A 23,227-nucleotide genomic window follows, 5' to 3' on the forward strand; every position below is an offset into this window, starting at 1 on the left:
GAGTCTGACACAAGATCAGTCATGTCAGAGGATTGCATTCTGATTGATCTTCAGAAATCATAACATAATTTTTTTTAATATTTCATAATTTGAAGAATAACAACCTAAATGTTAATTCTGGTTGAATGTCCCTTTTATCAGAGATGAAGAGTAGTATAGACACTTTGGTGGACCGAAGACTTTGAGTCCACTTCATTTACAAGCAAATCCTGTTTTTATTTCTTTATTTTTTTAGTCCATTCTGTGTATCTATAATTCATATATAAAGAAGCAATGAAATAATATATTTCTGGCTCCTGGAAGATGACAGGCTAGTTAGTATTCCCATATTTCCACATTACAGAGGCTTAGTGTTTCTCTCCCTGGCCGGTAAAAGAGGGAACAGCGCCACCAGCCCATAGACTCCCACGTTGTGGCCAAAGATATATCGCATCCGTACAGTTTTAGAACTCCCATAGAGAATGAATGGACACTAGATGCCGTTAGAAATACAGTATATAAAGAGCGCAGGTCTGATATCATTCATGTCAATATCATCAACACAATCAGCAGCTTGGACTAAAAATAGAAACAGGTAATCAAGACCAAAAAATCTCTTCTGTTCTTCCATCAGTGCCAAAACACCCAGATTCAAATTCTATCATTTTCGTCAGCAACATCAAAGACAGTTCAGCTCGATCAGTCCATTGATATAAATGACGCACCGATGTGCATTGATGCATATCAGACCATCAGCAGTGAATTTGTGTTTAATGGACTCAACACTGAAACTGTCTTCAGCTCCATGAGCAGCGGCTGGTCCGATAGGTACAAACATGTTTTATCACACACACACACACACACACACACACACACACACACACACACACAACAAACTTAGTCTAAAGTTCATGTATTAAAAAACTGCTAAATAGAAGAATTAGAAGATAAAAAGATGCTTCATTAATCACCAGAGGAAACTGAGAAAATACAGCTTAATAAAGACAGAAATATGGAAGTCAATACAATGTAAAGAAGCAGCACAACAGATTTTTCATGGTTTACAGACATGAAGTGGGAAAACTCTGCTCTGCCCCCTAGTGGTCAGACACGGCAGTAATCTGCTGATGCGATATATCTTTGGCCACAACGTGGGAGTCTATGGGCTGGTGGCGCTGTTTCCAAGGTATAGAAGAAGTCAGACCTTTGAAAAGAGGGGGTGATAGGGATAAGACACTTATGCAGAGAGAGGCGTTTTGGATACATACTCTACAAACTGAACACCCAAAAGGTCTGAACGAAGAATTATTATTAGGGTGTTTTCTCTGAAATTGTCTGAACTTGTATTTGTGAAATAGATATGCATTTTTTTAAATACATATTTAAAGTTTTTTCTTGTTGGTGTATTGATATGTGCTGCACTCATTCCAGTCCTTCTACTTTGTTGTCGGGCTCATATGTATTTGGAAACACGGTGGGTGGCTATTAATTAGTGGCTCTACTCCCAACTTTAAGGAGAGCCCAGGCTGTTTGGGCGTATTGGCCTGCTGCAGCTGACTGCATGTTCTATTGGCCAATTGTATGTGCAGTTGTTTAGTTTCTTAAAGTTTATATCTTTTGCCTGTACAAGGGAATATTTAGCCTCCCTTCATTTCCATTTTCTGTGCAGAGGATCTGTTTTGTGAAATGATAACAATTTGTGAGATATATGTGCAGTGACATTTAGCTGTATATTTTTTATTCTTCTATTCTTATATTATATTTTTCTTGATATTCATTTTTTCCTAAGTGTTATGTCTATGCCGTGGATTGTGTATTCCCGGTAGTAATCCGTACTGAGTGGGGGAAGCTGGTACGTTGATTTATCTTTGATAGTGACTTTTTGATCATCTATTTTTCATATTGATTGTATAATTAATTGAACTGTATGCATGTATGTATTTAAAGAGTTTACTGACTTTTATGGGTAACAGTGGAGGCAGAAGTTTGTTTAACTTCTTAGAGAGAACAGGATTACTGTGCAGGAAAGCTTTATTTTTTTTAATAATATAATGCTTCCATGTTAGTCTGGAGTCGGTTCACTGTGTGCGTTATTATTATTATTAAAATCATTATTATTATTATTTTCATGAAAGGTTTGATGTCATACTGATGCTTGATAGTGAAGTTATGAGGATGTGACCACACCCTCAGGTGAAATGTTCAGACAAGCAGAACTGACGAAGGAGAAAAAGCAGCGTCTTCTCTCTCAGTGTTTCCTCTACAGATGAAGCTAGAAAGTCTCTTTGATTTGATCTGGATATGAGTTCACCAGGTAAAGACCCTGCAGTTTTTCCACAGGCTGATAATTTACTTGTTACAGTGGTTGTTTTGTGTGTGTGTGTGTGTGTGTGTGTGTGTGTGTGTGTGTGTGTGTGTGTGTGGAGGGGTGGGGAGTGGGAGGGTGGATGTTAGTCTTTACACTGCACTCTGTGCTTTTGAGTGTTGAGTAGTTTTATAAGTGTCTGACTAAAAACTGTCAAGTTACTTTTTATAAATCATGTTAAACACATTTGAGTTTGGAGCAAATTGTAGAGTTTTAAGTTTCACTTTAGTTTCCACAGCAGTTGTCTCTGTCAGATTGAGTATAATGCTGCTGTTTACTGGTCTGTGTATCGCCAAATGACAGACATGACATGATGCGCACATTTAGACTCAATTTAGATCAATTTCTTTACAATGACCAACTTTTTATTGTAATCTCAACTCATTTGATTGGTGAAAGATGCAGGAAGTCTCAGAACTAGTCTGACAGGTTGGATCAGCTTGACTGAAGTGCATTTCATTTCTTCCACTGTTGATACACCAAGTGAGCAAAACACTGACACCTTGAAAATACTAAAACACACTTCCTTTGATTCAACTGTCCCAGAGGTTTAAAAATCCTTTCTAGATGAACCTGCTCAGTGTATTTGATGTAAAGGGCAGCTGGTCTGAGTATTACTACACTCTGTATAAGTGACATGGTACTGACAGGAAGAATCAGCTTTTGAAATAATATATCCTGTGATGGAAACCTTGTTGTCATGAATCAGCCCAGTGTGTTTGTGTAAAGGTGTTCGCTCTACTATGAGTCAGTCTGAGGAGAGAGAGGAGGGGCTCCCTCCCTCTAAAACCACTCTGTCTGGGGAACATGACAGCCGGACCAAAGCTAAGAGGTAAGATGAGGATCTCTAACTGTCCATGACTGTTCTCCATCTCAGAGCTCAGCAGTGAAATCATTACAGCATCATTATTCAGAGTAAAAGCTCTGTCTCTGTTGTGTTGAAGCCCAGTCCAGCAGGAGAGACCAGACTCCCCTGATCCCAGCTGTGTGTCCATGAAGAGCGACCGGTCTATGGATCTACCTTTTAAATTTAAAGATAAACATCCTCCTGAAAATAAGTAAGTCATTATTTTCTCTGTATGGTAGGATTAATGAAAAGCAGAATTGTCTTCTTCATAAAGACCCAGATACCTTCACTATGTTCATAATATGTTTATATCAGGATCCAGCAGGAGAGACCAGACTCCCCTGAACCCAGCTGTGTGTCCATGAAGAGCGACCGGTCTATGATGGAACCTATTGAGTTCAAAGATGGACACCACTCTATTGATCGAAGGTATTTAAAACTGATGATAACAACAGATGTGTTTGCTGTTGTCAGATTCACAGTCATCAGATATAGAATTGGTTCGACCTTCATACTCTGTGTATTGAATTTCTTCTTTCAAAACATCACATCCAATAATCAGAGCAGCATTGACAGTTGAGTTCATCGTGTGTGTGTGTGTGTGTGTGTGTGTGTGTGTGACATTATATGACCTAATACATCATGTCTTCTCCACAGAGTCCACCAGGAGAGGTCAGAGGTTCCCAGTGGTCAGTCTGCCCAGGAGCATCAAACAGACCTGGACTCCATATTTATGGTGTGTAAATGTACATCAGCACCTTGTACTTCACCATCAAGTGAAATGCAAAACAACCATTCTGGTCATTATAGTCTCCATGCTGCACTCTTTAGACCAGTGGGCTTTCAGTCTCTGCAAGATGGATTTGATTTTGTGTTTTGTGTTTGATTTTGTGTCCAGATTTTAGTATGGACGTTTAAATTGTATATTATATTCTGTTCCAGCTGCTTGAGGAGAAGATAGTCACTTTTGTGAAGAACGAGCTGAAAAGTTTCCAGAGGGTTCTGAGTTTAGATTACCCAGAATGCTCAGAGAGGCAGAGGGAGGATGAGGAGGTGGTGGACGGTGAGGAGGAAGAGCAGAGGAGGAGCAGCAGAGAGGCTTTTCTGAAGATCACACTGCAGTTCCTGAGGAGAATGAAGCAGGAGGAGCTGGCTGACTCTCTGCAGAGCAGTAAGAGGCTTTTAACAGGTTTAACATGATGGAGAGGGGAGATGGTGGAAGATGGAAATGTTTGAATTTCTAACCTCTGCTGTAAATACAAACATTTCTAAAACTACATCTCTTCAATAACAGATTGGAAGGTACATGAGCACAATCCCCATGGATAATCTGGTTAAATTATTGATTTGTTAATGTCTGTGTAAAGTGCTGAACACAGTGGTTTACATAAAAAAAAACAACACACCAAAAGTTGCCTTTCACATTTAGCTGCACACACAGTCAGGACCCGTTTTTCCACCCATCAATAATAATCTAAATAGATACCATGGAGTTGTGAACTCAACAAATTTATCAGGAAAATATTCACATTTCTCACATTTAATATAACATCCATTTATTGATATTATTTGTTGTTTTTCCTTTCAGAAACTCTTGCTGCCATCTGCCAACATAAACAGAAGTCTATTCTGAAGCAGAAGTTTCAGTCTTTGTTTGAGGGGATTGCTAAAGCAGGAAACCCAACACTTCTGAATCAGATCTACACAGAGCTCCACATTACAGAGGGAGAGAGTGGAGAGGTCAATGATGAACATGAGGTCAGACAGATTGAAGCAGCATCCAGGAAACCAGTGAGACCAGAAACAACAATCAAATGTGAAGACATCTTTAAACCCTTACCTGGAAGAGATAAACCAACCAGAACATTGATGACAAAGGGAGTGGCTGGCATTGGGAAAACAGTCTTAACACAGAAGTTCACTCTGGACTGGGCTGAAGACAAAGCCAACCAGGATATACAGTTCACATTTCCATTCACTTTCCGAGAGCTGAATCTGCTGAAAGGGAAAAAGTTCAGCTTGGTGGAACTTCTTCATCACTTCTTTACTGAGACCAAAGAAGCAGGAATCTGCAGGTTTGACAAGTTCCAGGTTGTGTTCATCTTTGACGGTCTGGATGAGTGTCGACTTCCTCTAGACTTCCAGAACAACGAGATCCTGACTGATGTTACAGAGTCGACCTCAGTGGATGTGCTGCTGACAAACCTCATCAAGGGGAAACTGCTTCCCTCTGCTCGCCTCTGGATCACCACACGACCTGCAGCGGCCAATCAGATCCCTCCTGAGTGCGTTGACATGGTGACAGAGGTGAGAGGCTTCACTGACCCACAGAAGGAGGAGTACTTCAGGAAGAGATTCAGAGATGAGGAGCAGGCCAGCAGAATCATCTCCCACATCAAGACTTCACGAAGCCTCCACATCATGTGCCACATCCCAGTCTTCTGCTGGATCACTGCTACAGTTCTGGACCATGTGTTGAAAACCAGTGAGAGAGGAGACCTGCCCAAGACCCTGACTGAGATGTACATCCACTTCCTGGTGGTTCAGTCCAAACAGGGGAATGTCAAGTATCATGGGAGAGCTGAGACAGATCGACACTGGAATACAGAGAGCAGGAAGATGATTCTCTCTCTGGGAAAACTGGCTTTTGAGCAGCTGGAGAAAGGCAACCTGATCTTCTATGAAGCCGACCTGACAGAGTGTGGCATTGATATCAGAGCAGCCTCAGTGTACTCAGGAGTGTTCACACAGATCTTTAAAGAGGAGCGAGGGCTGAACCAGGACAAGGTCTTCTGCTTTGTCCATCTGAGCATTCAGGAGTTTCTGGCTGCTGTTCATGTCATCGTCTCATTCATCGACTCTGGTGTCAATCTGCTGTCAGGACCACAATCAACATCCTGGCGGTCTGCACTGTTAACAGACAAGTCTAAACTAAATCACCTCTACCAGAGTGCTGTGGACAAGGCCTTACAGAGTCCAAATGGACACCTGGACTTGTTCCTCCGCTTCCTCCTGGGTCTTTCACTGCAGACCAGTCAGACTCTCCTACGAGGCCTGCTGACACAGACAGGAAGTAGCTCACAGACCAATCAGAAAACAGTCCAGTACATCAAGAAGAAGATCAAGAAGAATCCCTCTCCAGAGAGAAGCATCAATCTGTTCCACTGTCTGAATGAGCTGAATGACCGTTCTCTAGTGGAGGAGATCCAACAGTACCTGAGATCAGGAAGTCTCTCCAGAGCCAGACTCTCCCCTGCTCAGTGGTCGGCTCTGGTCTTCATCTTACTGTCATCAGAAGAAGAGCTGGACGTGTTTGACCTGAAGAAATACTCTGCTTCAGAGGAGGCTCTTCTGAGGCTGCTGCCAGTGGTCAAAGCCTCAGATAAATCTGTGTAAGTGCATCGATAACTCGATATATTAAATACATAATATGATCTTTTCTATTTATTGTTTATTCTAGTTCATTATTATATATGATTATTATCGTTATTATATGAATTTATGATTTTCTTTTCATGTCATGCAAAATTAATGGCCCATCCCACATGAGAACACAGTGATTTTCAAACAAAAAAATCACCATATAGGGCAAGGCTGGGAGCCCTGGGTGTGTACTACATTTCTAAAACTAGAAAGTAGTTTTATTGTTCTGTAGTCTATTTCTTTATGGAATAAATGTGATCAATACAAGCTCCGGCCTTACAGAAGCCATTCTGCTCTTCTGCCAGCAGATGTCTCTTTTCTAAGAAGACCATTAAAGTTTCTCATTGAGTATGGAGGAATGCTACGTTTTATAAACAGTGCTCATCAGACTAATACCTCTATAATTAAGTGGAACTCTGGAGTCATTTTTATGTGATTTTGGAATTGGACTTAATATATATATATATATATATATATATATATATATATATATATATATATATATATATATATATTGTTTTTTTGTTTTTTTTGTTTTTTTCAAAGTTCTTGTTCATCTTCATCACTAACTCTTCTTCAGGCTGACCGGCTGTCAGCTGTCAGAGAGAAGCTGTGAAGCTCTGGCCTCAGTTCTCAGCTCCCAGTCCTCTAGTCTGAGAGAGCTGGACCTGAGTAACAACGACCTGCAGGATTCAGGACTGAAGCTGCTCTCTGCTGGACTGGGGAGTCCAGACTGTAGACTGGAGACTCTCAGGTCAGATCCATTCACAGTTTTATTAATTGACACATTCGACTTGACACATTTCTCCAAACTAAGGTCCTTTCTCTCAAAACTCTCTCAGGTCAGGATTCTTCAATCTGCAAAGTGTGACCATGCCAGTTATACATCAGGATTTCAAAGATATTTTGTATCGGCATTTTCAATTTCAATTTCACTGGATAGAAAGTTTGGGATTTTTCCAGCACTTGTTTTTTTCTGATCCAAATTCATATACACAGCTATGAACATGAAGGATTTAGAGAAGATTGTCACTGCTCTGATATCATGTCATTTAGATGACTTCTGTATTCCTGTCTCCATCATAATTCACTGTCACATCTCCAGCTTGTTCTGATTACAGCAGCTTGGATTTTAACTAGTGCTAAGAAGAGATCATATATCCCCAAGTTTAGCATCTCTCCACTGGTTACCAGTTAGATACAGAATTAATATTAAACCTGCAATAAGCGATTTCCGACCCTGTAACCAGTCCTGAAGCTAACGTGTGCTACGTGGAGATATCCGTGAGACGTAATGATATAAACAAATATTCACAGAGCAGCAGCTGTGTTGTTGTTTTCACCTCTTTCCTGAGGCTTGTTGTCATGTTCGCCCGAGTTGTAGCTTTTCCTTTTTTTAAAACTAGCTTGTCTCCTCTCTTGCCCCCTCCCCTCCCTGAAAATAATTCTGGTAATGGTGAATCGATGAAGGGAGCGAGTAAACGTTTTCAAGTAGTAAACTTGCTACCTGCCTCTTCACTTGTCATTGTGGGACATGTGACCTTCAGCAGGAGAAAAATCTGGCAAAGTGAGACTGGTAACCCGAGATGTTTCTCTGTAGGTACGTTTATTTGAGCCATTAGCCTTTATGCACGGTTTGTCCTTAAGGGCTTCCATCATCCAGCAGTTTTGCTGTGTGTGTTTACAAAATGTGTTGAGGTTGCTGTCTCCCTCTAGTGGTCGGAAAATTGCTTAGTGTAGCTTTAAGATTTCACTGATCACATTTAAAGCATGACTAGTTTTGTCCATGAGTTCGACTGCAGAGCTCTTAGTTCGCTTTGAACCAGAGAGCAAGCTGAGATCTTTGGATCCTTCTGACTTTACTTCAGTCTAGACTCAAGACTGAAGGTGAAAACACTTTTGCCATCAGGGCCTCTAGACTGTGGAATTTAAAAACACTTTAAATCTGCTTTATATATCTTACTGTTCTTCTTTGTGGCTTTTTGTAACGCAAAACATAGCATACACCATTTGGTGGATGTATTTATCCAAAATATACAGAAGAAAAAAATAAATATTTTCAAAGTTGTTCATCTTCATCAGTAATTCTTCTTCAGGCTGAGTGTCTGTCAGCTGTCAGAGAGAAGCTGTGAAGCTCTGGCCTCAGTTCTCAGCTCCCAGTCCTCTAGTCTGAGAGAGCTGGACCTGAGTAACAACGACCTGCAGGATTCAGGACTGAAGCTGCTCTCTGCTGGACTGGAGAGTCCACACTGTAGACTGGAGACTCTCAGGTAAGATCAGGTTATGATGCTTTTGTGTAACAATAGGTTGTAACTATACCATTGTATGCTGTTTTATTATGGATTTGTGGTTGTTGTTTTTTTTTGTTTTTGTTTTTTTGTAATCATAATTTTTCTGCATTTGTCAAACAAGTCGAACAAGTAAAACATTTCTATCTGTTTTTTCAGGTTGAATCAAAACAAGCTCACAAAGAAATGCTGTAAGGAGTTGTCATCAGGTCTCAGCTCCCAGTCCTCTAGTCTGAGAGAGCTGGACCTGAGTAACAACAACCTGCAGGATTCAGGACTGAAGCTGCTCTCTGCTGGACTGGAGAGTCCACACTGTAGACTGGAGACTCTCAGGTCAGATCCATTCACAGTTTCTCTCAATTGATTTGACACATTTCTCCAAACTAGGTCCATTCTCCCAAAACAGTATCTTGCAGGATTACTGAATATTCAAAGTGACGCTGTAAGAAGCCATTAGACTTGTGTATTTTCAATTTTACTCAAAATAGATCTTGGAATTTTCCAGAATGTGTTTTATTCTGACACAGCCAGTAACCTGGATGATTTAGAGAAGATCATCATCATCATGTGGGAATCAAACCAGCATCTCTGGCATTGTTGGTGCTACACTCAGCTCAGTGAGCTACAGCACCATGCGAAGCACACTGTAAACTCTGCTTTTAGATAAGGGCGACATAAATACAGTTAATCATTAGTAGTAATATGAAAGCAGTGTCCAAAAAACAGACAATCATGACATTAAATATAAGAGAATAACATTTCCATATATTTTCATGTCCATTAAGGCTGAGTGTCTGTCAGCTGTCAGAGAGAAGCTGTGAAGCTCTGGCCTCAGTTCTCAGCTCCCAGTCCTCTAGTCTGAGAGAGCTGGACCTGAGTAACAACAACCTGCAGGATTCAGGACTGAAGCTGCTCTCTGCTGGACTGGAGAGTCCACACTGTAGACTGGAGACTCTCAGGTCAGATCCATTCACAGGTTTATTAATTGACACATTTGACTTGACACATTTCTCCAAACTAAGATCCTTTCTCTCAAAACAGTCTCTCAGGTCAGGATTCTTCATCTGCAAAGTGTGACCATGCCAGTTATACATCAGGATTTCAGAGATATTTTGTATCATTGTAGCATTTTCAATTTCAATTTCACTGGATAGAAAGTTTGGGATTTTTCCAGCACTTGTTTTTTTCTGATCCAAATTCATATACACATCCATGAACATGAAGGATTTAGAGAAGATTGTCACTGCTCTGATATCATGTCATTTAGATGACTGCACTTCTCTGTATTCCTGTCTCCATCATAATTCACTGTCACATCTCCAACTTGTTCAGATTACAGCAGCTTGGATTTTAACTAGTGCTAAGAAGAGATCATATATCCCCAAGTTTAGCATCTCTCCACTGGTTGCCAGTTAGATACAGAATTTATATGAAACCTGCAATAAGTGATTTCCGACCCTGTAACCAGTCCTGAAGCTAATGTGTGCTACGTGGAGATTTCCGTGAAATGTAATGATATAAACAAATATCACACAGCAGCAGCTGTGTTGTTGTTTTCACCTCTTTCCTAAGGCTTGTTGTCATGTTCGGCCCGAGTGTTACGCCCGGCCTAGGGGAAAACCGAGCATAGCATAAAAGTGACTCCCCTCTTTCCCAACTCCCAAAGATGATCAGTGCCACAGCAGGTGCAGTCCAAACAAAATTGATTTATTTAATCACTCTTCAATACGGTAGCAAAACGTCGGGGGGAGCACAGCCAAAATAACAAACAAAACGATCTATGAAAAAAAAAGGTAACTAACTTGCCTAACTTAAGCAAACGAAAACAAAAGTACAATCAGCTTCCCTGCCTCCCTATCAGAAACAAGAGAAAAGAAAACAAAGAAAAAAGGCTTCTCACCCCTATGGCTACCGGGACTGCTCTTCCAAAAGTTATTTACATTCTTAATAACAACGTCAATCTACACCACTAGGTCAACACAGTATTCATGTGGCAAAGCACAGCACGGTCCGGTTGGGAGCCAGGAAGGAGAAGGAGTGGTCCGGCATCGGACAGACGCCCTTTTTAAAATAGGCGCCATCAGTCTCCCGTCCAATCACCAGCCGCCACCTGCAACTCAACAAACTGGAGAACACACAAACGGGGTGAACACCACCACCCTCAGGCAGGGAGGGATAAACAACAAAAACACACACTCAAATACAAATTATGACCCAGGGTCATAACACCGAGTTGTAGCTTTTCCTTTTTTTAAAACTAGCTTGTCTCCTCGCTTGCCCCCTCCCCTCCCTGAAAATAATTCTGGTAATGGCGAATCGATGAAGGGAGCGAGTAAACGTTTTCAAGTAGTAAACTTGTTACCTGCCTCTTCACTTGTCATTGTGGGACATGTGACCTTCAGCAGGAGAAAAATCTGGCAGAGCGAGACTGGTAACCGATGACATTTCTCTGTAGGTACGTTTATTTTAGCCATTAGCCTTTATGCACGGTTTGTCCTTAGAGGCTTCCGTCGTCCAGCAGTTTTGCTGTGTGTGTTTACAAAATGCATTGAGGTTGCTGTCTCCCTCTAGTGGTCGGAAAATTGCTTAGTGTAGCTTTAAGGTTTCACTGATCACATTTAAGCATGACTAGTTTTGTCCATGAGTTTCACTGCAGAGCTCTTAGTTCCCTTTGAACCAGAGAGCAAGCTGAGATCTTTGGATCCTTCTGACTTTCCTTCAGTCTAGACTCAAGACTGAATGTGAAAACACTTTTGCCATCAGGGCCTCTAGACTGTGGAATTTTAAAACACTTTAAATCTGCTTTATATATCTTACTGTTCTTCTTCGTGGCTTTTTGTAAAGCATAACATAGCATATACCATTTGATGGATGTATTTGTCCAAAATATATAGAAGAAAAAAAAAATATTTTTGAAGTTGTTTGTCTTCATCACTAACTCTTCTTCAGGCTAAGCGGTTGTCGGCTGTCAGAAAGAAGCTGTGAAGCTCTGGCCTCAGTTCTCAGCTCCCAGTCCTCTAGTCTGAGAGAGCTGGACCTGAGTAACAACAACCTGCAGGATTCAGGACTGAAGCTGCTCTCTGCTGGACTGGAGAGTCCACACTGTAGACTGGAGACTCTCAGGTCAGATCCATTCACAGTTTTGTTAATTGACTTGACACATTTCTTCAAACTAAGGTCCTTTCTCTCAAAACAGTCTCTCATGTCAGGATTTTTCAATCTGCAAAGGGTGACTATGCCAGTTATGAGGATTTCAGAGCCATTTTACATCAGCATTTTCAATTTCAATTTCACTGGATAGAAAGTTGGATTTTTCCAGCACTTGTTTTTTCTGATCCAAATTCATGTGATTACTGCAACTCTCTCTATTCCTCTCAGCCATAATTCACTGTCACATCTCCAGCTTGTTCAGAATCAAGTAGCTATGATTTTAACTAGTGTTAAGAAGAGATCATATATCCCCAAGTTTAGCATCTCTCCACTGGGTTACCACTTGGATATAGAATTAATATTAAGATTTCACTGATCACATTTAAAGCATGACTAGTTTTGTCCATGAGTTACACTGCAGAGCTCTTAGTTCCCTTTGAACCAGAGAGCAAGCTGAGATCTTTGGATCCTTCTGACTTTCCTTCAGTCTAGACTCAAGACTGAAGGTGAAAACACTTTTGCCATCAGGGCCTCTAGACTGTGGAATTTAAAAACACTTTAAATCTGCTTTATATATCTTACTGTTCTTCTTCGTGGCTTTTTGTAAAGCATAACATAGCATATACCATTTGATGGATGTATTTGTCCAAAATATATAGAAGAAAAAAAGAAATATTTTTGAAGTTGTTTGTCTTCATCACTAACTCTTCTTCAGGCTGAGTGGCTGTCAGCTGTCAGAGAGAAGCTGTGAAGCTCTGGCCTCAGTTCTCAGCTCCCAGTCCTCTAGTCTGAGAGAGCTGGACCTGAGTAACAACGACCTGCAGGATTCAGGACTGAAGCTGCTCTCTGCTGGACTGGAGAGTCCACACTGTAGACTGGAGACTCTCAGGTCAGGATTCCTCAACCTGTTCAACACATGACCAGTTAAATCCTGCTTTACATGCAGGTTAATGTCACCTAACATTTGTGTGTGTGTGTGTGTGTGTGTGTGTGTGTGTGCAGGCTGTCAGGCTGTCTGCTCACAGAGGAAGGCTGTGCTTCTCTGGCCTCAGCTCTGAGCTCCAACCCCTCCCATCTGAGAGAGCTGGACCTGAGCTACAATCATCCAGGAGCCTCAGGAGTGAAGCTGCTCTCTGCTGGACTGGAGGATCCACACCGGAAACTGGACTCTCTCAGGTCTGGAGAGGCAACGTCTGCTAGAAGGCTGAGAGTCACACACATTTTCTCTGTCTCACTGAGAAGATGAGGAATATTGATTAATGTTTAACAGAAGATATGACTGATGCTGTATGGAAAATCCTTCATATTGAAGGTTATTAAATGTCCATGTTTCCATCATCAAAGAGAATCTGCTGATCTGACTTTGTTTATTCCCCCAGTGTGGACCATGGTGGAGTGCAGAGGTTGAAACCAGGTCTGAGGAAGTGTAAGTGTGTATTTAGTTTGATGCATGAAAACACAGCAACACACATTCAGTTATTTACATGGTGTAGTTGCAGTTTCTTCTGTATGTCCTGAGCTGCTTTTAACTGTTGAACCCCCAAAAAACATATAGCTGATGTGTGACTACGAAGACATTCTTTACTCCATGATCTTAATTTTACTATTTATCTAATTATACAAGAATAAAATCCAATGAAGCACTTTCTGCAAAAGCAAATAATTTGCTCCCAAGTTCAACAGTTTTTTCTCTCCACTAAATTAAACAAGCATGATGATGTTTATTATGAATGAATGAGTGAGGAGCATCAATTTAAGGCAATTAATATTATGTATGAAGCATTTAAGCATTTTGTGAATATAGGTTACACTAACCGAATAAGTTTGGAAATTATAGTAATACAGAATTTTCATCATATCTATAACGAAATATATAAAGTCTAAATCTAATATAGTTTCTGTATAAATGGCTGTTAATGATAGAAAGTTCATTTACACAGCAGTATGTCACGTCCATTCATTCAAATCCTGCTGTGAATGAAGAGGATGGACGACACAATGTGTCATCATGAACGTGTTGAGAAATTAATTATCAAACTGTTAATAATTCAACAAATAATAAACACAACAGGTGTATTAGATGAGAAGCTGCTGCTGTATTGAGTCTTGTTCTCTCATCAGATGCCTGTGAACTCACTCTGGACCCAAACACAGCACACAGAAACCTCTTCCTGTCTAGAGACAACAGAAAGGTGACAGCAGTGAGAGAGGAGCAGCCATATCCTGATCACCCAGAGAGATTTGACCGCTGGTCTCAGCTGCTGTGTAGAAATGGTCTGACTGGTCGCTGTTACTGGGAGGTCGAGTGGAAAGGAAGTGTTTCTATAGGAGTGACTTACAGAGGAATCAGAAGGAGAGGATGGGGTGGTGACTGCTGGATTGGAGGGAATGAAAAGTCCTGGAGTCTGCTCTGCTCTGATTATTATTACTCTGCCTGTCACAATAACAGATCAACAGACATACCTTCCCTCCCCTCCTCTGTCTCTAACAGAGTAGCAGTGTATCTGGACTGGTCTGCTGGCTCTCTGTCCTTCTACAGAGTTTCCTCTGACACACTGATCCACATCCACACCTTCCACTCCACATTCACTGAACCACTCTACCCTGGGTTTGGGTTTGGGTTGTCTGAGTCTGGTTCCTCAGTGTCTCTTGTCAGATAGAGGAGGGAGAGAGAAACACTCACACTGCTGACCAATCAGCTGCTGAGGTGATTGTTCACTCTGTACAGGATCACACACACACACACACACACACACACACACACACACACACACACACACACACACAAAGACAGAATATTAATGTTTGTATTTTCATATAAGTTTACTACTCATTTCACTGTAAACAAATGTATTCTGTGTGTTTGGTAACTGAACAGGGTTTTAACATCACACATGTACAGGAACATGGACATTTTATATGGAAAGTGAAACAAATCAGATATTTAACCAGAAAGAATCAAGTTGTTGTTCATCTGAAAATCTGTTTTTGATGATTGACAGGTTAAAATATCTTCCCTTTGGACTTTTGTTTCATTTGGTATTTAATTAATCTCACCACTCCAAGCTAAACATCTATCTTGTTTTCTATAATTGTTTCCCAGAAATAAAGTTAAATGAACATTGTTTGATCTTCTTTTCAAGCAAGCATAGTTTTAAACATAATTTGTTGACTTTAATGTGTACTCATGTTTCCTTAAAATAAACAGATATATTTTTAAGTTGTTTTATAAGTTGTGTCTCTTCTGTCAAGGCAGACCTGGTCAAGAAAGCAGCATCATGACAAACATAAAAGTCACAGACAAACATCATACAACAATGTAAGAAAACAAAATACAAAGTCACCTTAAAGAAAGAGCAGAGTCACATTTTGTGTAAAAGTTTTCCAACAGGCAGTCGACCAACATCCAACCAGCAGCTGATGGACCAAACCTATTTAAATCCTGACCAATCAAAGCAAAGACAGCTCCTCATTGAGTCTGACACAAGATCAGTCATGTCAGAGGATTGCATTCTGATTGATCTTCAGAAATCATAACATCGTTTTTTTGTTAAGTAACAGGGAATTTCATTATTTGAAGAACGACAATCTAAAAGTGCCTTCAAAATTGTTGCAATCATTTTATATGAAACGTGCAACAGTGCAACGACCTCAGAGACACCAGAGTGTCTGTGTTTGCTATTACAATTAGCGTTGTTCTGATTTATTCTAAAATCTTAAAATCTTCCACCCAAGTTCGGGTGGAACCTCGGAGCTCAGTGTTCTGTCCACGGAATATAAAACCAAGAGGGAACGCCGTAAGTTTGACTGGTTTCCAAGGCAACGTAACCCAACATCACCGCTGGCGGCCGCCAGGCAGCGGCTTCAGCCTGACCAACACACACAACTTGGAAATGTAAGGAAATGCAAGTCTAAATCTCCCTCTGCAATGTAATATCATAAACCCCCCGTCTCTCTCTCTCTCATAACTTGCATAAGTCAATAACTTGCAGTTCCTTTCTGAAGTGAGCAGATAGATAGTAGATTAACTCTGTGTGTGTGTGTGTGTGTGTGTGTGTGTGTGTGTGTGTGTGTGTGTGTGTGTGTATACCCATGCACATCAGTGGATAGCCCAAAAGGTGCTAGTGATTTACAGTAATGATAAAAAGTATCATTGAACTGGCAGATTCACTGCACAAAAAAGTATATATAATAAGAGAAATAATGAATAGGCCAACAGGCGGAGCTTCATCTTACCTGTTTGTGAAATCCATAGTGTTGTGGCATAAAAGTAAAAAAGGGCAATATTCCTAAAGCCTCTTACAGAAGTAGGGTAGGACTGTGAGCAGTTTTCTTATAGGATAAGGAGAATCCAAGGAGTCTGTAAGAACAGATCAGGTATCCTACTTTGATTTTCTCTATGAAAACAGATCCAGTGTTTAAACATATGATTTATTTTCAATTGTATCATCTTGGCAGCGTCAGAGTGAGGACAAACCTAAGCCTAATAATAGGAGAAGTAGCCTAATAATTATTCTGTCATGTAATCCGCTGGTGGCTGTATTTCTTTCTTTCTGCAATGAGTAAATATTCTGACCAATATCATAGGAGAAATGTCCATTCCACGACGGTTGTGATATATCTGGGAAAAGAGACGCACAAAACAATTCTGGGAGGTCAGTGTGAAGGCATTTTACAGACGGAGAGCCTTCGAGTGCAACACTTCAGGATCCAGAACAACATTTGATTATCGGGCCGTTCCTTGGGCCGGTCGGGCCACAGGTTTAAGGTTTAAACACAGGGTTAAGGTAACTCTACGTCATTATTAATTCGCAAAATACGTTTCCAACGCTGTTCTTCGACTAACCTCTTTATCGACAGACACACAAATCCACCTCAAGCGAACGTAAAAACTTTTTTGCGATATTTGGGGAGTTTTTTCGAAATTTGGTGTTTCCATTCAGCTTATTCCCATTCGAAACTTCACATTTCGCGTAAAGTGGCTTGATGGAAACGCACCTTCTCTCTGGCTTGATGCAGCTCCACCCACCCAAATCAGCTCTGTACAATACACTTTTTAAAACAAACACACTTACCTGCTCATAAGTTTAAAAAAAAAATAAAAAAAAACTATACTTCTACAAGTGTTATCTCAAGTATAAATGAGACTAAAACCAACTGAGTGTGACATTAGATGAAGATGAAACAACAAACTGAGGAGACACTGAGGAAGGAAGGAAGGAAGGAAGGAAGGAAGGAAGGAAGGAAAGTGAGGGAGGGATGAATCAATGGATGGATGCAAGCTCACCAGTTGGTGTGTGACTTTATAAATTATTTTCTTGCCAAGATTGGAGCCACTGTTCATTTTTGAATGGCAGAAGCTACAGTAACTGAAGGGAGAAACCATTAAGAAAGATCATTTGTTTTGGCTCACTGCAGAGTTTTCACTTCTGCAAAAAAAAAAATACCTCACGAGCCACACACAACTTCATCAACGAGCTGATCCACTTAATGCTCCACGTTCATAATTGTTCTGCTTTTACTTTTAGAAGGATTTCTGTTCAGAAAAAAACGCTTTTATCTACCAACTAATCACAGTTTGGATTAGCAGCCAACATCAAAAGATAGAATAATTCTGTTGAATATTCACCTTTCACTGACCTGATTCAGCTTTTTGTGGCATTTTATCTGAACACTAAAATATGAGTGGTGGATTAAATATAACTTCTATTATCTTCCCTTTGACTAATTAAACCCATGGAAGCATGACTAAGTCGAAAGTTCATGTTTGTGTTACACTCAATGTTGTAATTACACAGTCTGACCAGCAGGTGGCAGCAGCAGTTTATATTGCGCTGTAGTAAGACGGTAAAGTCAGTGAAGGAAAATCCTCCTGAAGAGAAACAGTCTGGTTTCATGGCAAAGTTTTCTCTGTAAATCATATATGAGTATTGTATATATGGATAGGAAGGATATAGCTTTTTAATCTTTTATTTTTCCTCTTTATTCTGTAATTCCTTTTCTGTTTTTATTGTGTCTGATGTTTTTATTGTTGATTTCCCTTTTGATTGTCTGAAGTAAATTGTGCTGCAATCGAGTGTACAAAATGTGCTATATAATTAAAGATTGATTGATTGGTTGATTGATATGAACATTGTATATTGGGTATATAATTGATATATGGGTGTGGTAGACTGCATGGTGTATGAATAATTACACAGACAGAAAGCCTTGTGCATGCTCCAGTTTGAAGACAGATAAATGCTGTAAAGTTCAAATCGCTCTTCACAGTCTGCAGTGCATCAGGTCGACTTTTATCTGTTTAACAACTGGGAGGGAAGTGCCTTGCTCAAGAGCAGCTCGGTGGGAGTTGTTGAGGGAGGAGAAATAGTTCCTTATTCACTTTTAATCATTCCTTCCCAGAAGGAAAATCCAACATGAATTAAGGGAATTGAAACTGTTTGGATAACTGGTCGGTTCGGGAGTCTGAGTGTCAGATGAATGAGGGGAAGCTGTGAGGGAAAAATCATCCTTTACACAAAATAAACGACTTGAAACATTAAAATCCCTCATCCTGATAAACCCAGGTTTGATTCCCAGGTTTGAAAAGATGAATTTCTCCATGAAGGATGAACTGACAGAGATTTAATTCACCTTGAGGGTGAATTAAGTCGAGAGTCTCATCTTTAATAAACCTTTAACAAACTGAGCCGACCTCAAACTGACAGTTTCTGTTCAGGAAGTAAAAAGTGGAATCTTCTCCGCATCACTTCCTGTCAAACTGCAGTTCAAACAGGAACCAGATCCACTTTCCCTCTCAACATGCTCATTTATTTTCTGTTGTAGGCTGGTTATGTACATGAATCAGCACACATGTAAACCTATTTATGTGTAGCCTACATACAGTATGTCTATTTATATATACAGTATTTCTATGTATTTCCCCAAATAATATGTAATAATAATAATAATAATAATAGTACAATTCATTACCATAATCACAATAACAATTGCAATTAGCCTATAATAATCATCATAATCACAATCCAAATAATAATCATAATAAATAATACTAATGACCAGAGCAAAATTCTTTGTTTTTTTCTGATGTTATTAGCAGCGCTGTAGTAGCTGCAATATTTCCATTAGTAACTTTATTTGATAAAAAAAAAAAAAGATATTTCAGCCAATCTACTGTCTTATTCAAAAAAGGCATAAAATACTAAATGGACTGATATTACTAAATATGATATTACTGTAGAGAAAAGTAATATATGAATCATGCTGACAATATACTGTAGTATATGAAGGTAAAACATATATAAGATATGATTTGAAGATAGAAGATACCGTATAGAAACCAGACATTTACTGAAGGAAAAATTATATTAGATTCTATCATGTGTTTAGTTTAATTTCAAATGTTTTAATATGTGCAGTTACACACAGTATGACTGAGGATTATATAATTATGTGGCATTTCTGTATATCAATGAGTTATACATTTTCAAAAGGAGATACATTTAAAAAAATAATAAAATTAAAAATTAAAAATAATATAGCCTATTATTATTATCATTTCTGTTAAGTTATTACTTCTAACAACAATTTATGTATGCATCCTTGAAAATTAATTTAATGCCAGGATTTCAGTGTTAATCAGTTAATGAATTTTAATTACATTAAAATCATGGTGAGTTTCATGTTTGATGCTGCCATAAACTGATATATGGCCTGACATATAAAATGGCCATAAATGTAATTTGAGGGAAATATAATAAAGTTAAAATTTCGATTTTCAATGCAGTTTCATCTAATTACATTTAAAATATTTAGCATAGCAAATAGCAAAATAGTAAGGAATGTAAAGATAGACTACAGTATTTGTGAGAAAGTGCAAGTAGAGGAGACATGAATATACACTAAACATAATTATATGCATAGATTTACAAAGATGTTTAAACTAAAATACATTTTAGCGTCTTAAATTACATTTCTGAATAATTTCAGAATAAAAATAAAATACTAAACCGTATGCCATGCATTTACTTTTTTTTATTTTATTTTGAAATGTTTTAATTTTATTTTTAGAAAATCAACGGCTTCGTTCTAAATGTTATATAATAATAACTTTAACAATAACTTTATTTGTAGACCACTTCTCTAAAAACAATGTTTGAAAAAGTGCTTTACATTCAATAAAACACAAAATATAAAACCATTTAAGAAAATCTCAATACATGATGTTTATTGCTTAGTAGTTAAAAATTACAACCTCAAAATATTATTATTTTATGGTTATTTGCTTCAGATAGTGAACAACTGCAGCAGTGATCCGTAGAGAAATTTACTTCAGTGACGGAAATGGTTTTGTCAGACAAATTATGACATTCTGCAATACAATGAAATATAAATGTAAAAACACACTGTATATATAATTCATCTGGATAACGATAACACCCAATTTGAATCGTCTGCAAGGATGTTAGGACTTTTAACCCTTTTAAAACCATCCAGGCTTTTATATTATCTATCTATCTATCTATCTATCTATCTATATCTATCTATCTATCTATTTTATCTATCTATCCATGTTTTATTCTCTCTCAAGCACTTTGTAACTCTGTTTCCAGAAGTCCAAAAAAGTCCAAAAGTTAAATTTCATATATCAGAAATCATATTTATATTGAGGAATTAAAGATGCATTCTAGTTTTCTCGACTTTACTTTCCTCAACACAGCTGAACCAAGCTAAACTAACCTAAATACAGAAAATAAATACAGAGAAGGAAGCGATGACCGCCCGACTTCCTCCTTTGGTCATGTGACCGTCATGTGATGAGGTCATCAGTGTGAGGCCGCACCTGGAGGAGCATCAGTTTGTCACGTAGCAGCAGACGCTCCGTAACGCCCACTCAGAGCAGAGAGACAGGAACATGTCTTTTCATAAGATGGATCTCTCCTTTTGAAATGAAACTCTTTACATATTGTCTATGTTAGACTCTCTCTGCCTTCAAACGCTGCTGGAAATATCGTAATCATGTTGAAATGTTTAACTTAACTGTGTAACTTAACTAGTACTGTTGTATATTATCACTCCTTGTTTACCTTTTAGTTGTCATGCATTCTGTTTTTAATAAATTAATTAAAACATCAATTACCTGACACAGGTTTCTCCTCTCCTCAGCACAAAGTCTCTGTGTGCCGCTTGATTCGATTTTTGTTACGGGGTCATTTTGATATTATTTCCGACCAAACACTCTTGAATTACACTTCCATAGGGATTTACGAGCATCACTTGAATGCAGCATCATTTGTGGCTCCAGACCCAAAACCTGAGCCAATGGGAACAGCTGATGGAGCCATGAACCGACACAGCGTGAACTGACCTGTTCAGTCGCCCCGAAACGTAGCAAACAGGAAGTTTAAAAGGAAACAATCGTGCGTTGAACGTCCTGCTGCAAAGCGTTCGTTATGACAGGTTTTTATTGGCTGAGACACGATTCCGTGTGACAGGCGTTTGTACGTAGCCAATGGAAATGCAGAATCACCCTGAATGGGGTCAAACGGACCTCAGAAGCCGCTGCAACGTGTTTTGAACCTGACCAACAACACAACAACAATATCTGTTTATACAGGAAACAAGAACAACAGCCTTGTGTTCTGACTGGCTGACATTTGAAACCAGGTGCTGACTGGCTTCATGGAGAAAATACTCCGAAAGACACGACACACGCTGTTGGTAACATTTCCCAAACTGGACAAACTGACATGTCCGTGTTAACAATCTGGGATCTTCAAACTTACTCAGCTCATAAAGAACTAGAAGGCACTCGGAGAGCGCAGACCTCCAAGGTTCGTGCTGTTATTGCTTGTTCGTGAGTCGGATCCGGATCCGCTCCAAAATGTAACGGGTTCTTCCTCGGCCCGTGCTACACCCTTCCACCAAGTTTCATGAAAATCGGGCCGGTAGTTTTTCCGTAATCCTGCTGACAGACAAACAAACAGACAAACAAACAACGGCACTGAAAACATAACCTCCTTGGCGGAGGTAACTATGAAGAAATAAAAAAATAAATAAAAACGCCAGATTTGGATTTACCAGATGTTCACAAGAACAGCCAGAAGCTTGTAGGCTTATGCTAGCACACAAACACACAAACCTCATGTTTTAAAATGATGTATTTACTCTCTTCTGTCACTTTCTCTCTCTACAGCAGTTTGTGATTAACTTCTTCTCTGTCAAAAAGCCTTTTATAAGTGAATTTAACTTGACTAACGAACGACAACAAAACGCTAAACGCCGCTGCGGTGCGTCTCAGCTAGCTAGCTTACATACAAGCTAGCTACAGCGAAGACACCAGCATGCGGAGGCTTGTGTTTGAAGTTTCGGGGTTAAAGTCAAGCCTGCATGCAAATTGTGTCAAGGTGAGCAACAAGAGCCGGCGGGGGAATAAAAGGCTTCGGCGTTTACGACCCGCCGCCATGATCAAACTTTCCATAAACTGCAGCTTTATGGCCGTTAGCTGGTTAATGGTTTACATGGAGACAGGTGACAGAGAGGCAGAAACAAGATGGACGCCGCGCTTCTTATCTCTTCTCTTCTCTTTTCATCTCCTTTCTTCTTTTCCTCTCTTTTCTTCGTCTTTTCTGTTTCCCTCTTCTCTTTTCTCCTCCTCTCTTCTTTTTCTTTTTCTCTTTCATTTTCTTCTTTTCTCTTTGTTCTTTATTTCTCACTTCTGTTCTTCTCTTCTGTTTTCCCCTTTTCTTCTCCTCTCTTTTTCTCTTTTCTTCTCTTCATTTCTCTTCATTTCTTTATTTCTTTACTTCTCTTCTTGTTTTCTCTGTCTCTTCTGTTTCTCTTTTCTTTTCTTCTATTCTCTTTTTCTCTTAATTTCTCTTCACTTCTTTACTTCTCAGTTCTTCTCTTCACTTTTCTTCTGTTTTCTTCTCAGAATCACATTATAAATCCTGCTGTAAGTAATTGATCTAAAGTAATTGATCCACTGATTGATAGTTAGTACTAATAAAGACCTATAGTTGATTCAAAGGCAATAAACCAGGTGGAGACAGCAAGTGAATGCAGCAGTATTACTGTGTTTATCAAATGTCTTTTAAACACCAAGTCTCTCCATTGAAATCAATAGTGATGACATTATTTGAAACAGTATGTAGATATAAAACTAACTCCGAGAGT

The 23,227-nt window shown here is 39.3% G+C and overlaps 1 protein-coding gene across 1 annotated transcript; it reads left to right on the forward strand.

Annotated features, from left to right (window-relative positions):
- The first annotated feature begins 3,311 nt into the window (after positions 1-3,311).
- Positions 3,312-14,878, forward strand: LOC144541762 (NACHT, LRR and PYD domains-containing protein 3-like). The gene is made up of 12 exons (XM_078286668.1): positions 3,312-3,402; positions 3,507-3,620; positions 3,849-3,927; positions 4,134-4,362; positions 4,780-6,583; positions 7,195-7,576; positions 8,715-8,884; positions 9,062-9,251; positions 12,763-12,941; positions 13,055-13,228; positions 13,432-13,478; positions 14,174-14,878. Exons 1-12 carry the CDS (start codon positions 3,338-3,340, stop codon positions 14,710-14,712), a joined length of 3,972 nt encoding a protein of 1,323 aa, XP_078142794.1. The 5' UTR covers positions 3,312-3,337; the 3' UTR covers positions 14,713-14,878.
- Positions 14,879-23,227: the final 8,349 nt, after the last annotated feature.

The sequence above is a fragment of the Centroberyx gerrardi genome, chromosome 11 (genome assembly GCF_048128805.1).
Source record: "Centroberyx gerrardi isolate f3 chromosome 11, fCenGer3.hap1.cur.20231027, whole genome shotgun sequence".
In the NCBI taxonomy this organism is placed as follows: Eukaryota; Metazoa; Chordata; class Actinopteri; order Beryciformes; family Berycidae; genus Centroberyx; species Centroberyx gerrardi.